General features: G+C 35.6%; 1 protein-coding gene across 4 annotated transcripts in view; it reads right to left on the bottom strand.

Moving 5' to 3' along the window:
* The window catches only part of LOC144965949 (uncharacterized), a 91,022-nt gene that overhangs the window by 36,345 nt on the left and 39,850 nt on the right, over positions 1-14,827 (bottom strand). For all 4 annotated transcript variants that reach the window (XM_078901834.1, XM_078901835.1, XM_078901836.1 and 1 more), the window contains one exon: positions 1,715-1,994. In XM_078901834.1, the coding sequence (XP_078757960.1) occupies positions 1,715-1,994 (280 nt within the window). The remainder of the gene's footprint in view (positions 1-1,714; positions 1,995-14,827) is intronic.

Genomic DNA, 14,827 nt, shown 5'->3' with positions numbered 1-14,827 from the left:
CAAAAACAAGAACCAAATAACGCGATGGTGATGATTAAACGAATACATACAATCAAATAAAACAGCAGTTTACCCAAACATAACAGCAAAATACCACATAATAAAAATGTCGTTTTTAGGACTATATTTACACAACTGGTGTTGGAATATAATTAGACACGTACCACGTACTTATAATTCATTTTGCCGACCTGACTATGTAACACGCGTATTCGAAAATAAATTGAAAAAAAAAGGCAATTTAATTACGAAACAAAATAAACCAACTTTAAAAGAGAAAAGATAAAAACATACAGGTAGGCTGATAAATAAACAAAACAACTGTCGTTGAGTCGTGATGGAAAAGGTGGCAGATTGAAGGGGGAAAGAATTGTAAATGAGGGCTGATACCACATTTGGCACAAGATCAAAACTTGTTACATAGCTGACGTGAGTCGATGCACTGGTGTTGTTTACTTCCATTGGAATTCCATCTGTCATCACAATGTTGTTGTTGTTGTTGTAGTTATTATTATTATTATTGTCATCATCAGCAATACCATTATTATTATTATTATTATTATTATTATTATTATTATTATTATTATTATTATTATTATTATTATCATCATAGTATATCATGTCGGCTAATAATATTGATTCAATATCTAGCCTACTTTCAAACTATATTAGCTCCACGGCGATTAAGGACAACTGATATAGTTTCTCTGTAACGTCATAATCTAATTCAATATGCCTAGTGGATTTAATACAATAATCCTCATGGGATAAGAAGTTATTTGAAGTTTCTTATATGTATTGCTTTAAGACAGCACCATCACCCACACCACCAAAAACAAAACTTATATTTCTAATATTGACATCCCTTCTTTTTCTACACACATTTCATTTCTATATATTTAATGAAAATCGACATTATAATACCACAATTATTCCTGCTGGTTTCGTTTGTATGAGAATCAGCCCTACAACCGACTTAATCAATGAAATGAGGGAAATATTAACATAACATCGTTTATCCACCTTTTGATTATAATAATCAAAATACACAATAATAATAATTATTATTATAACAATAATTCCCTATTTAAAAAACGTTAGTGTTGTCATTGACATTTAATTGCTTTTTTGATACCATGTATACGGTTATATATAATGTAAATATTTAAAATAAACATGTTCCTTGAAATAAGTTTACATAATGTGTACTTTTGGTTTGTTATGAATTCGTTTACATGAACTATTGATATTTCTGAGTAGACTGCCAACAGTCAACCAACCAAACACCAATAGCAAGAAATAAAAGCGATACCACTACTGTCGAATGAATTAAAAAGTTACTGCACTCACAAGACAATTAAACAGCGTCACAGTTACGCTCTCTGCAAACGTTTTCAAACGTATTAAGGTCAATAACACGCACACATTCCTTGTGTTGATAGATAGATAGATAGATAGATAGATAGATAGATAGATAGATGATAGATAGATAGATAGATAGATAGATAGATAGATAGATAGATAGATAGATAGATAGATAGATAGATAGATAGAGTAAAGATAGTCGTTCCTTTGGGGTTATTCTCCAACTTTCTTCGGCAATTGAACTATCACGACCATGCATCATATTATATTGTCCATTACACCCTCATTCTAGTCTTTTAAAAACAAATCAAACTGAAGATAATAACAGAAGAAAAGTATCACTGCTTACCTTTCGTGTTAGAAATATCCTTAGCAGGGGTTGTCCACTCTGGTCCACTACTTGCTGTACTTGGAGAATTGGCTGCAGAAGATGTGCGTCCTTTGGCTGAACCAGATTTACTGGTTGATATTGTGCTATTGTTACAACTGCTGGAAGAGCTGCTTGTGGTATGAGTTGTAACACTGCTTGTCGTAGCAGTCGGTGAGTTCAAATTTCTGGCGGTGGCACCACTGTTCTTTGAAGTAGAACTGCTGCTTGTATTCTGTGAACTTCGTAAACTGCTTGTGTTCTGTTGAAATTAAGAAAGCAAAGAGTGAGAAAAAAAATAAAAAGGTAAATACCTCTTCCATTCGAATAGCAATGATTACCATTACAGTGATACCATATCTAGACTTTAAACGAATTGTCATTTAGATATGACATTGACAATTTGACTTCGTGAACTTTGAACAGCACACAGTTATTACTTTGAATATGATAACAAGAACGCGTAGCAAGAAAACAAACCACTCAACAACAGGCTGGTAGGATGACGAATTGGCAATAGACATTAATTTCAGATTAATGAAACAAACGCCTGTTGTGACCTTACCAATGGGTTAAAAAAAAAATAATGAAAAAGCAAGTTGTGGTATGCATTGCATTTTATTTTTAAGTTGTTATAGGCATTATCACAACATCAAATAGAAACAACCACAATCTCAACTTCTTTAATATGAATTACATGACTTCTCATGCACCGATCATCTACAAGTAGTGATCAGTATTCTATGGTTAAATACGTTGAAAGGGAGAGGGAAAAAAAGACAGAAAAGAAAAGAAAAGAGAAAGGAGGGAGGGTGGAATGATGTGAATTTAAACTTTATTATTATAATCCAAATAGAGAGACACACACAGAGAGAGAGAGAGAGAGAGAGAGAGAGAGAGAGAGAGAGAGAGAGAGAGAGAGAGAGAGAGAGAGAGAGAGAGAGAGAGAGATGCCATTGCGAAGGAGCAATGTAATATCAATTCTCGTCATCTCCTAAATCGAATTAAAATAATTCCATACGCCACCAATATTATAACGCTCCGACGTGATTAAATCTATGCCAGTATTCTCTGGCTTCACTATTCCAACTGAAAAATTAATGGGGGCAAGATAAACACAACCGATCCCAGTCTCCACTTCATAAATATTGTTATTATTCACCAATCTCATCAATCTGAAGTAACGCATCAAGCAATCGGGGTCGGCAATCAAAGCCATCATATGGAATGTGTACAGTACGTATATCGTGCACATAATTTTGATTACATCAACATACGATTAAACGACAAAAATATCGACCTTTACATTCTACTTTTTAAATCAATTATTATTATTAATACGTTAAGATCCATTAGCCAACTTTAATATCGACTTATGCTGTCACGATATTAAACGTTTATCATTGAACAGATTCAGACTAATTTATACCTTTGATTTATATATCAACACACACACACGAGAGAGAGAGAGTGAGAGAGAGAGAGAGAGAGAGAGAGAGAGAGAGAGAGAGAGAGAGAGAGAGAGATGTAATACTCAACGTTGTCTCCTTGATCAAAACATAGACAAAAATACCCCCCCCCCCCAACACACACACACACTTTTGTTCTTTTAAAAAATTTACATTAAAAAAAACCCCGACTGACATGCGTAAATCGGGAGCCAAAATAAAATGAAAGAAGGTAAACCACGTCATCTTCTATGTCTGCCAAATCATTAAACAAATCTGGAAAAGTCTGATAGTTACTGTTCTGTATTCCATTCTCGCGGCTCGCATCATAAAAGTGGTGGGGAAGTGGGTCAATATCAGAAAGAAATTACCACCGAACATGTCCTTTTGATTTCTTTATATAATGGATTAATCTTAGTTGGATCGAAAAGCTGTGTTCTTGTCATTGTTCATAATCCTATAAAACATTATCTAAACTTTAGATAACAGACAGCAACAAACCATGTGATCGAAGAGAGGGTGTAATAAAAAGTTAAGGCAGACAAAGCATCGTCTACTAATAGTCGCTGAGACAAAGTAATCCAGTTGATTTACCACGGATTACGTCAGTCATCAGTAATAGCTAATAGTTGCTGGATAACTAGTTGTAAAGTTAATGAAACTGCCTTACATTGATATCACCGCTTTGTTTACAATTTTTACCTCATTTAAGATGACCATCATATCTACAAGCCACGAACCAGACTTATTTAGTTAACCAGTTAACTGCCGAACGAACCCCTGTCGTATTATGAAAAGACTCATATTTTAAAATTTGGCCAGAAAACTAGTCCTTCAAAAATGACTTAAATGATCATCTTGGTAAAAACTTTCAAACTTGGGACTTAAAGAAGACCCCGAGAGGTCCCAGGTTTGAGAGTTTTTGCCAAATATGTCGGTCGTTTAAATAGATCGATATTTGAAGGACGAGTTTTTTTTGCCAAATTCTAAAATATGAGTCTTTTCAGAATACGACAGTTAACAGACAAGCTTAGTATTCTAATGATAATCTGCCAAAATAAAATGGTCAAACTGTCTGTGCAAAATAACTTTTAAAAAAAAGTTCCTTGTCAGTGCAAGATGGTAAAATCACCAAAACGATGTATTGGTTACTGAATGACTTACCGTCTGTTTAAAAATGTCATTTGTAAATTGAAATAAGTCTGACCGAAAACTGGGTCAAGGATCAAAATCAAATCCAAAGAAAGCATCTATATTTCCAAAGATCAAGCAGTAGTAATCCACGTGTAATCAAAACTAACGCCGAAGGAAAAGATTTTATTATATTTATACCACTGTTCATGACCTCGTATTTGTATCCTCGAGGGAAAGAGGTAACCAGCAACTCTGAAACGTCAAACAATGAAATATCTCAACTGAACTCTCAAACGGCTGGTCGGTTGACGTACGCATACACATGACACGACAAACACACACGCACACACACACATACACACAACTCGTAACCCACCCCTCCCCCTCTAGGCCTCTCAAACCAACTCGCACGCACAAACGCATACACACATGAGTGAGAGAGAGAGAGAGAGAGAGAGAGAGAGAGAGAGAGAGAGAGAGAGAGGGGGGGGGGGGATAGAAAATACAGTACAGATCCTGTGACCTTCAGGCTTGTTTGGCGGGCTGGTGAGCCTGCCCTGCCAGGAATGTCAAACACTGGGGAATGAATCCCTTGGCCTGTGCCAAGCCTGTCAGAAGCCTGGCTCTTTGCCAATCCACACACAGCGGACCAAACACATATAATAGTCAGCATGTTCAAAAACAGACTACCTAATAACTTAAAAGTGGGTGGGAGAGGGTTTTCACAGAACAGAGTAGGTTGTAGCGGGATAAGAGGAAATAAAGAGGGGAGGTAGAACAAACGAAGACTGAGGTTATACGAAAGGGATGTATATTATGTTGGTTGCCCCCGTTCTGGAGGTCACATTTTATCTGTGATCTTAGAAGTGGGGTGTTATGTTGAGGTATATATGTACATCCATAGTTATCGTGTGCGTTTAAAGATATGGTATTTCCCTGATGGTGACCTTTTGGCGTGATCGGAATGGTTTTAAAATCGCAACCAGTAGAATAGAAAAAACCGCGAGAGAGAGAGAGAGAGAGAGAGAGGGGGGGGGGGGGGGTATTCCTTCTTTGTTGTTGGTCGACGTATGTAGTAAATTATGAGACTGGATTTAATAATGTTATCAATTCAAACACATTCTTATGTCAGAGTGCTCGCCCGCTCCTCGAGGACTAAAAACAATGAACAAGTACGACGTCAAAAAACTTCTCTGGTAATTTTTGTTAAATAGACCACTCGGGAGTTGGTTCAATTGACAAAGACAGTAATCGGTTACCGATAATATTAATTAACAATTTGAATAATTGTGACTACATTGTATGTAGAAGCTCGAGATACTCAGGCAGTAAATTATTGAATGAAAGTAAAGAAATTATCACAATAAGAGAAAGCGAGATTTCAAAAAGACAGAAAATAAATGTAATGACTGTTAATATCCCGATATAATGAAAAAGAATATTGGTTCTCATACTATCATTATTATTATTATTATTATTATTATTATTATTATTATTATTATTATTATTATTATTATTATTACTACTACTATTATTACTATTACTATTACTATTATTATTATTATTATTATTATTATTATTAAAAACCCTGTTATACCTTGGTATGAGAAACCTGAACTCACCAATATTCGCTTGTTTTCACTACTTTAACTTATCTTCTTACGTTGTATTCGGTTTATCCAGTCAAATGGGAACATACACACAAAATAAACAAAACTAAAAAAAACTTCCTTCATATGAAAATTATATTCAACACGTCTTATTGATTTGGATTATACAAAAAACATCAACATCACACATGCACCTATGAGCTAAGTAAATCAGCACTATTATTATCAACCTAATTGCCGACCATACGCCATCCGCTGTCTACGTTACACAGTAATAAACAATTCACCATGATAACGACTTTATCTAACAGCTGTTGCCCGTGTCATGTGTTGGGGAAGTCTTGACTTCCCCAACAACCCTCGCCCACTTACACCCCGCACCTTCGTTTACTGAATTTGAAAATCCTCGATAAATAACCAGTTTTTATCGCATCATTTTGATACGTTCTGCCATTCACATTAACGGTGTGAACACACACACACACACCTCTCTCTCTCTCTCACACACACACACACACACACACACACACACACAAACGTTCATACTGTTGCGAAGAAAGCAGTTGAAGCTATTAGTTGAAGTGATACAAGGTGGTAGATGGTATTCTTGGCCGGGGGGGGGGGGGGGGGGGGGGGGGGGGGGGGTGTAGGTAGGTTGGGGAGGAAATGGAGGCCTGTGATAATACAGACTTCAACCGCAACTGAGGCTAAAAGTTGAAAGAGTAAATTATAACGTGAAAGCGCGATGGTAGCACACCATGGTATTAGGACACGTATTGTCCGTTTGGATCACGATCTAAGTAAGGGAGGCAGTCCTACCTACCTAAGTGGTGAGATAGGCCCTAGTTGACCTCGATAGATAAAAAAAAAACAACAACAACAAAAAAACAATAATATCAGACTACACTCCTATTAACCATTAGGATAGTGTTTCGCATGGGGCAATGCACTCCAATGTCAAGATAAATTACAGACAGTGACGGGTCATTGTCGCATCAAATATGAAATTCAACTGCCATTATCATTTCAGTTACACACCTGCATGCAATACATCTATTATCTTTTTCCTTTCGACCTAAATTTTCCATAGGATGTTTTTTGCTGTTGTTGTTGGTTGTGTGTGTGATCTCGAATTCTAATCATATTATCAAAGAGAAATTTAGATTATCAAAGAGAAATTTAGGGAAGTATGACGTGATGCAAGATAAAAATGAGTTACACATTCGCATTTGCCGCTTGTACCTATACAGTACAAACGTGTTAAAACTATAGTCTCACTTATGCTGCATAGACTAAACATTAATGTATGGTTACAATCTTCATTTTAATTTACTGGCAGACCTTTTTAAAAAACAAAACACTCGTACATTAGAGATACCAAAATTTCTACTTGTCGGGGGTGGGGGGGGGGGGGGGGGGGTGGGGGAAGAGTCCCATTCGGGGAATATTAACATCAATACCTTAAATTTTCTTCTTCTTTTCGACAAGCAAGTCGACAGTATTACTCAGTCTGACTGAAGGGTTTATTTGAATGAGATGAATAACATGCGTATTCTCAATTGGGTTATATTACTGTCCGACAATGGTGGGGATGGGTGGGGAATCTATGGGATCTTTGATTTACTAGATAACTTGGCGTATCTTGGGGAAAAAGGGGAGATTACTCTAAACAAATACCTTACTTTCTCGCAACTAATATAAAGAACATTGTATAAAAAGGAAATAATTTGGACAAGTGAATAAAAAAACAAAAGCAAGACAAAGTCACACTATAACAACAACCGTGTACACAGTAATGTCAGGCAGCACTATATTAATGATGCTATTCTACTATTACTATTACCGTCGTAATTAATAATAACAATATTCGTCAGTCAAATTAAACATACCAGGCAACACACAAAACTGTCTGTAACCTTTAACGGTTAGTCTGTTTGATATAATTTAGTGGGTATTTACCACCTATCTAAAAATAAAAACAATAAGCTGAGTGACATCAACCGCGTTCCTTCTATTGGCAGAGGCATGTTTTCGAGATCGATTAAGAATTAATTAGGAAATGCCAACGAATTTTCGTGTTACAAAAACACAGAAAAAAAAATAATTAATTCCTTCCTTTATCAAGCAAGAAACCCTGACGAGTGCGGTGGCGCGTTTAGTATAAGTAGCTAATGGAAGTGGCCAGAAGTAAATAACCCAGTGTTCGTCATTCACACCGGAAAGAGGTTTATGGCATAACCGGATAATCTCATAAAAGCCATCAGGACTACAGCTGCTTACCCAAATTACGTGCAACATAAAAGATTCGTTCTTCCCACTCACTGCTTCAGTATTCGTTTGTACCTGCTTACATCTTTACCGCGCCTTTCTTTATCTTTCAGCCAAGGCATGTAAATTTATATTAGGCAAACACCATGACCTGTGTTGTACGCGTCTGGAAGTCAGTACCCTATTCGCTCAGCTGTCACGGAGGACATAACACAAGATACAAATTAATGTAAAAACCGACACTACAGGCACATGATAAATATCTGTAGAGGAAATCGGACCGCCTCTCTCTCTCTCTCTCTCTCTCTCTCTCTCTCTCTCTCTCTCTCTCTCTCTCTCTCTCTCTCTCTCTCTATCTCTCTCTCACAATTAAGTCATTTCAAACCATTCATTGAAAAACAGGAGACAATAACGCATCCATCTCACTAACGTTTCTGAAAGAGTTGCATTGATAATCCAGGTAGTTTTGTTGATGAAAACGATGCTAAAACTGTAAAGTTTGAAAAATACAAGATGAAAAAGGAAACACCAAACTGGTATGAGGTTTACTTTTTGCCGTCGAAGACAGACTTTAAAGATATATAACGTTTTCATATGATGAAGGTGAAATGTCCTTAATTGATGCCAACATAAAATATCAACAGTGTACTAAATGTACGATATTTTATATATTTATAACTTGATCTTCACGAGAATTGGTCATGCTCGGCAAGTGGCGGCTGGGTAAGGAAGAAAACGCACTTTTAACAAGCTTCACATATTTTAAATCATGAATCACTCCAGTCCATAACCCTCTTTAGTGTGCTATGCTCCAGTCTTTTCTAAAAAGATTAACAGCAGTACAATGAGAAGAGCTGCTTTAATAAAGTTCCGCCTTTCAACCTTCACGCTCCTTTACAAATGGATTAAAATAAAGAAGTCCGAATGGTGGAAAAAGTGCATTTTATACTCTTAAACCACGTTTCAAACCATATCTACAGATTAAAATAACAAAAACAAAAGTAAATTGTATAACCAATAACAAAAAAAAACAAAACAACAACAACAAACAAACAGAAGAAAAAAAACAACAAAACAAAACAAGCCAACACAATACAAAACCAAACAAGAACAAAAAAAAAAAAAAAACCCCAAAAAACAGAGTTTTAATTCAAAACAGATAATCTTTAAAATGGGTACCAAGCAGCTACTTCTTAAAATATACAGAAGTTTCTGGTATTGATCCATTGTTGTTTTTTTTTAATTAAAAATTATAGACTGCCAGTGGCCATTGAGATCTATATACACTAGTTGCTCTAAGGCAAGAACTCGTCTATCATCTGCTGAGGTTGGTCCCCAACTGGCGACATATATGCTGTTCCAGTCCAACTATCCTGAGTCCGGAGATTGAAATGAATCCATCTATGTAAACAACATAATATTTAATCAGTTCTCCCTCCCCTTTCAATTTAAATTATAGCTCGCCAGAAGGTGAAACTCTTGCTAGCCATGAAGATGATGTGCAAGGTCACATCACACAAACAGCGACGTGACTCAGTCGACTTGGTGTACACACCGGCGATCAAACAAGCGCCGGTGACACAGGCGGGCACACATCATATTATTATTCACCGTGTCCAACCGTGTCTCAAACCCAGCGAGGTTTTATTGTCGCCGACTAACTGGCTAGCTGATCCCCTGGAAGAACCAGAAACCAAGTAGATGGGGGTCATTTCAAAACGTCCCCTTCACAATAAATGTGGAAGGCATACCCTTGCCATTTCTTTATTAGAAATTACCAACAAAATGAATATTTATTACGCCGATGACGTTGGAAGCCCATAATTTATATATATATAAAAGAAATAATAAAATAAAAAAAACCTGTTCATGGCGTTGTTGTTAAACTGTATGGACTGAACATAATAATATCTTTGCTCAATGGATCAATAAAATTTATGCGAGCTTTGACACCCCCCCCCCCCCCTTCACAATTTGTACGAGCTTTGAATCCCCACTGCCCATGATACCTAGCGTTTCCGAAGAACACGTACATTTTATTCTCAATATTTTGAAATTACACACTGGTTCAAAACAGACAAGAAAAACGATACACATGCACATTGAACATATATTTTAATAGGACTAGTACACGCCACCATCATTAATTGCTGATGCCACCGCTCACTGAATCGGGGGAAACAATCCGTTAAATGTTGCCGAACAAACCCTAGCAATAAGCTATTAAAATAGCAACACAAAAGCGATGTCATAAAACCACTGTATCGTGAAGCATGACCATCAAACTGCCTCCAGTTAAATCGGGTGCTTTGTGCGTTATGCTCAATAAGTATAATATTGGGAGCAGCTATGGTAAAAAGGGCCATGGAAAAAAAAAATAATACAATCTAAAAAAAAAGGCAGTGTAAAAAATATTTATACAATCTAATCACAAAGAACACACACACATACACACACTGACACACGAGATATTTTCTTGATCTCTGACCAATGTTATTTATAACACATTCTCGGTATATCCGTGGAAAATAATTTCTTAGATCAGGTCCATTGACCAAAAATGACTGATGTAAAGACATTTGAACCTGAAAATTACGTGGCGTTGGAATTTACAAAAAAAACTTCTAGACATTGAGAAATTGAATCGTCTCATTAATTAAATCATTTATTTATTTCCCATAGTAACCCTTTAAAATTGATATCGATTTTCCTTTCTTCCCCTTTTAATTTCTTTTAGTTTTTACCGATTATTTTACCTATTTTAAAATATTTTTTTTGTTTGTTATTGTTGAAAAGATAAATAAAGGTGTTTTTTAAAAGATCAGGAACCTTAAAATTAACTTCCATAATTTATTTTCACCAAACAAGGATTATATTATATAGTAATAATAATAATAATAATAATAATAATAACAATAATAATAATAATAATAATAATAATAATAATAATAATAATAATAATAATAATAATAATAATAATAATAATAATAATAATAATAATAATAATTTTTAAAAAATGAGAAACGAGATGCTTCTTTTGACGCCATTCTTATTATCTCACAATATCGTCTAACAGTACAATAGTCTACCGTGCAAAAGTCGTAATATTTGTTATGATTTTACTACTGTTTCATTACATTACCAAGTTGAGATATATTTCTCTCTTTCTCCTTACTTTCTTTTGTTTGTTTTTTTTGAACGCTTATTTTAATCATAATGAATGGCGTAACTATAGCTGTCATAGCCGCCATTGAAAACATCATTCCCTGTTTAAAATCCACCTGAACCCCATTAAGTAATAATCATTTGACATGCTAACAATCTAACGCCAGTCAAAAGTGAATGCTTCAAGTTTGACCTTTATTACCAGTTTCTATAAGCCAAGCTGCTGTAGCTTCATAAACAAACACACACTATATTTTGTTGTACAGGTAAAAAATGTCACTTGATGGATGAATAATATCATCTCCTAAACTACTTATGAGAGGAAAGAGATCTTGGGGGGGGGGGGGGGGGGGGGGGGGGGGGGGGGGGGGGGAGTTGAATTGAAGGTTAAGAGTATATATATTATATACGTGTGTGTGTGTATGTGTGTGTGAAGAGAGAGAGAGAGAGAGAGAGAGAGAGAGAGAGAGAGAGAGAGAGAGAGAGAGAGAGAGAGAGAGAGAGAGAGAGAGAGAGAGAGAGAGAGAGAGAGAGAGAGAGAGAGAGAGAGAGAGAGAGAGAGAGAGAGAGAGAGAGAAAGAGAGAGAGAGAGCAAAATGAATAAGCTGATAGGTCAAAAGGAACAGTATGGAGGGGATTGGTCAACATCGTCCCCGTGGCTGTAAAGTATGTAAGAGAGATGGGCTGGTGTCTGTCCAGGATGACATGACAATGCTGTCAAAATAAGGGACAGCTACACAGACATACAAAGATTTTTGTCTTAGTCACAAGCCGCTGTAAGCATTATGTATGAATATACAAACGATCCTATAATATTACAACGACACAAGTGCTTGACGATGAAAAACAAATATAGGCATGACCAATTTATTCATTACATTCCTTTATCACTGTATTTTACGTTGCAATTGTGAACAATTATAAAAGTGGGGCTCTGTGGTCTAGTGCTATGGCATATGGCTTGCGATCTGTAGGTTAAGTGTTTGATTGAGGGTTTTTTTTTAATGGGCGGCATTAAGTCGAGACTCTGGAAAAGACGGGTTACTAACAATTTCTCATTATAATCCTGTGTAAAATCAGTACCTTGTTGGTAACTGCATTGTTTCTAATGAAAAGACATTACAAAAGCGTAGAACAGGCTGCATATCGCGTAATACTACATTTATAGTCTTGGTGTTAGCTTGCAACCACGAATACAAATATTCCAGCACATATTAGCTGAAACTGCGCCATGTAAAAGCAAAAGCATGTTTTTAAAAGTTTTCTTTTAAAAAGTAAATGATTAGCATCACTATATGGTCCTATATAATGAACCAAAAGATTGACGTAGTGTATCATGATGACGCCCTTGGCCGTTTTTCGGGAGGCCACAAATTCGCAATCACATTTAACAGGCATAATATTATAATTCCTACGTCTGTTCCTTCAATTCTTTATCGGGCAAATCAAATGGTGGCAATATCAATAACTACAAGTTTTAAGCTTTAAAATGTCACATACAAACATACATCCCAAAAAAATCAACTAAGAAAAAAATAAACAATACAAAACAACACAAAACACAACACAACAAACCAACAGATGTTGCAGTAATAACTAAATCAAATCCAAAGGCAATGACGACGTCAGCAATGGTAACAGAAGCGAACGAATACCACAATCAATATAGAATACAGTACAACCAATTCCCGAACCCCTATCTCCAGTAAGATTTTTAAATGCTGCTTTAACGTTAACCCCCCTCCCCCCCCCCTACCCCCCTAAAAAAACAAGCAAAAGCAAAACAAATAACAAAAAGACAACAACAACAACAAACAAAAAAAAAACAACAAATAACAAAAAGGAAAAACACACCAAAAAAAAAAAACAAAACAAAACAAGACAAAAACAACCGGGCACCGTCCTCACCATCAATTTCATTGCTACTATATCCATCATGCACTGCACCAATTGACTCGCACCAGTCGGTGATGATCTTATGTTTAATATGGTGGTTAACTTTCTGCAAGATAATAAGTTGTATTGCTTTGCCTGTTTTGTCTCTAGTGCAGACTGCAACGACACACTCTTTATAACGAATGACTCAAGACATGAGAGTGTGTATCAGTAAATAATTGGTATAATTGGTATGGCTATGTTATCTCGAAAGCTAAGTGACATGAAAGCCTTTAACTATATGAAAACAACTAACAGCTTTTATTTTTCTTGGTTCTATTGTTATTAATTAACAGCTAAGTGGAGCGGAAACCCTCGTTTAACAATCGTCTTTAACAAAGTCTTTCTTTGCTAGACTTGAGAGAGAGAGAAAAAATAATGTAATTGTTATGCATAGTGAAAAATAGTTGTACACTGTATCTAATCTATCAATCAATTTCTTCCCTCCATAAAGATGGCTTATCTCAGATGAAGGTTGTCGAGCTGGTAATTATGGCCGTTTAAAATTGGTTATCAACAATTGATATAAAATAACGTGTTCATGTAGGCCATAGCACAACACCAACCATTTGAGAGAGGTAAATTCAAGAGTTCATAATACAAGTTCACCAACTGAATCTACCAAGACTGATAACATACTTTTACACTATCGTAATCATTCATTTCGCTTAAATGACCCTCAAGACCTACGGGTGATGGTGGTGACGACGATCATGATGATACTGACAACAACAACAACAACACTAGCAAACAACTATAACGCTTAATACATAATACTCTTTATTTTTAAAAAGACAGACTTGTCACGATCAACCAACCATGGAGAGCCCACGCTAATAAATCTAGGCAGCATACGTAGTTCAAAAATAGAAAGCTTTGTTCTTTTGCCTCGAGTTAATTGCCGGTGGCTGTAAAACCTAGCAATTGTTACCAATAGGACTGCACTAGTATGTAGTTATTTTCTAATTATCCCACCTGCTGCAGTGGAGTGAAATTTGAAAAACAACAATGATATAGCCCAAAATTATCATTTCATATCAGTTCGGTTTAAATATTACGACATCTATATCTGAAAAGCCTGTTTGAAGTTTTGTAGAGTCATAGTCAGGAAAGAGAGGGAAGGGGGTTGTGTAATAGTAGCTTTTGTACCATTTTGTTCTTATGTTTAAAAGTAAAGCTTCGATGTCATGATGTTTATAATGCTCTAACACCGTCGTTTTAATATTAACGTTTAATGATAAAAAATGACTATGTTTGTTATGTAGTAGTAAATCATGATGTTTATAATGCTCTAACACCGTCGTTTTAATATAAACGTTTAATGATAAAAAATGCCTATGTTGTTATGTAGTAGTAAGTCATAATGTTTATAATGCTCTAACACCGTCGTTTTAATATAAACGTTTAATGATAAAAAATGACTATGTTGTTATGTAGTAGTAAGTCATAATGTTTATAATGTTCTAACACCGTCGTTTTAATATAAACGTTTAATGATAAAAAATGACTATGTTGTTATGTAGTAGTAAGTCATA

Source organism: Berghia stephanieae, chromosome 2, assembly GCF_034508935.2.
Source record: "Berghia stephanieae isolate SIO BIC M18660-M18661 chromosome 2, UCSD_Bste_1.3, whole genome shotgun sequence".
Taxonomy (NCBI): domain Eukaryota; kingdom Metazoa; phylum Mollusca; class Gastropoda; order Nudibranchia; family Aeolidiidae; genus Berghia; species Berghia stephanieae.
This window is presented reverse-complemented; position numbering and strand designations above follow the sequence as displayed.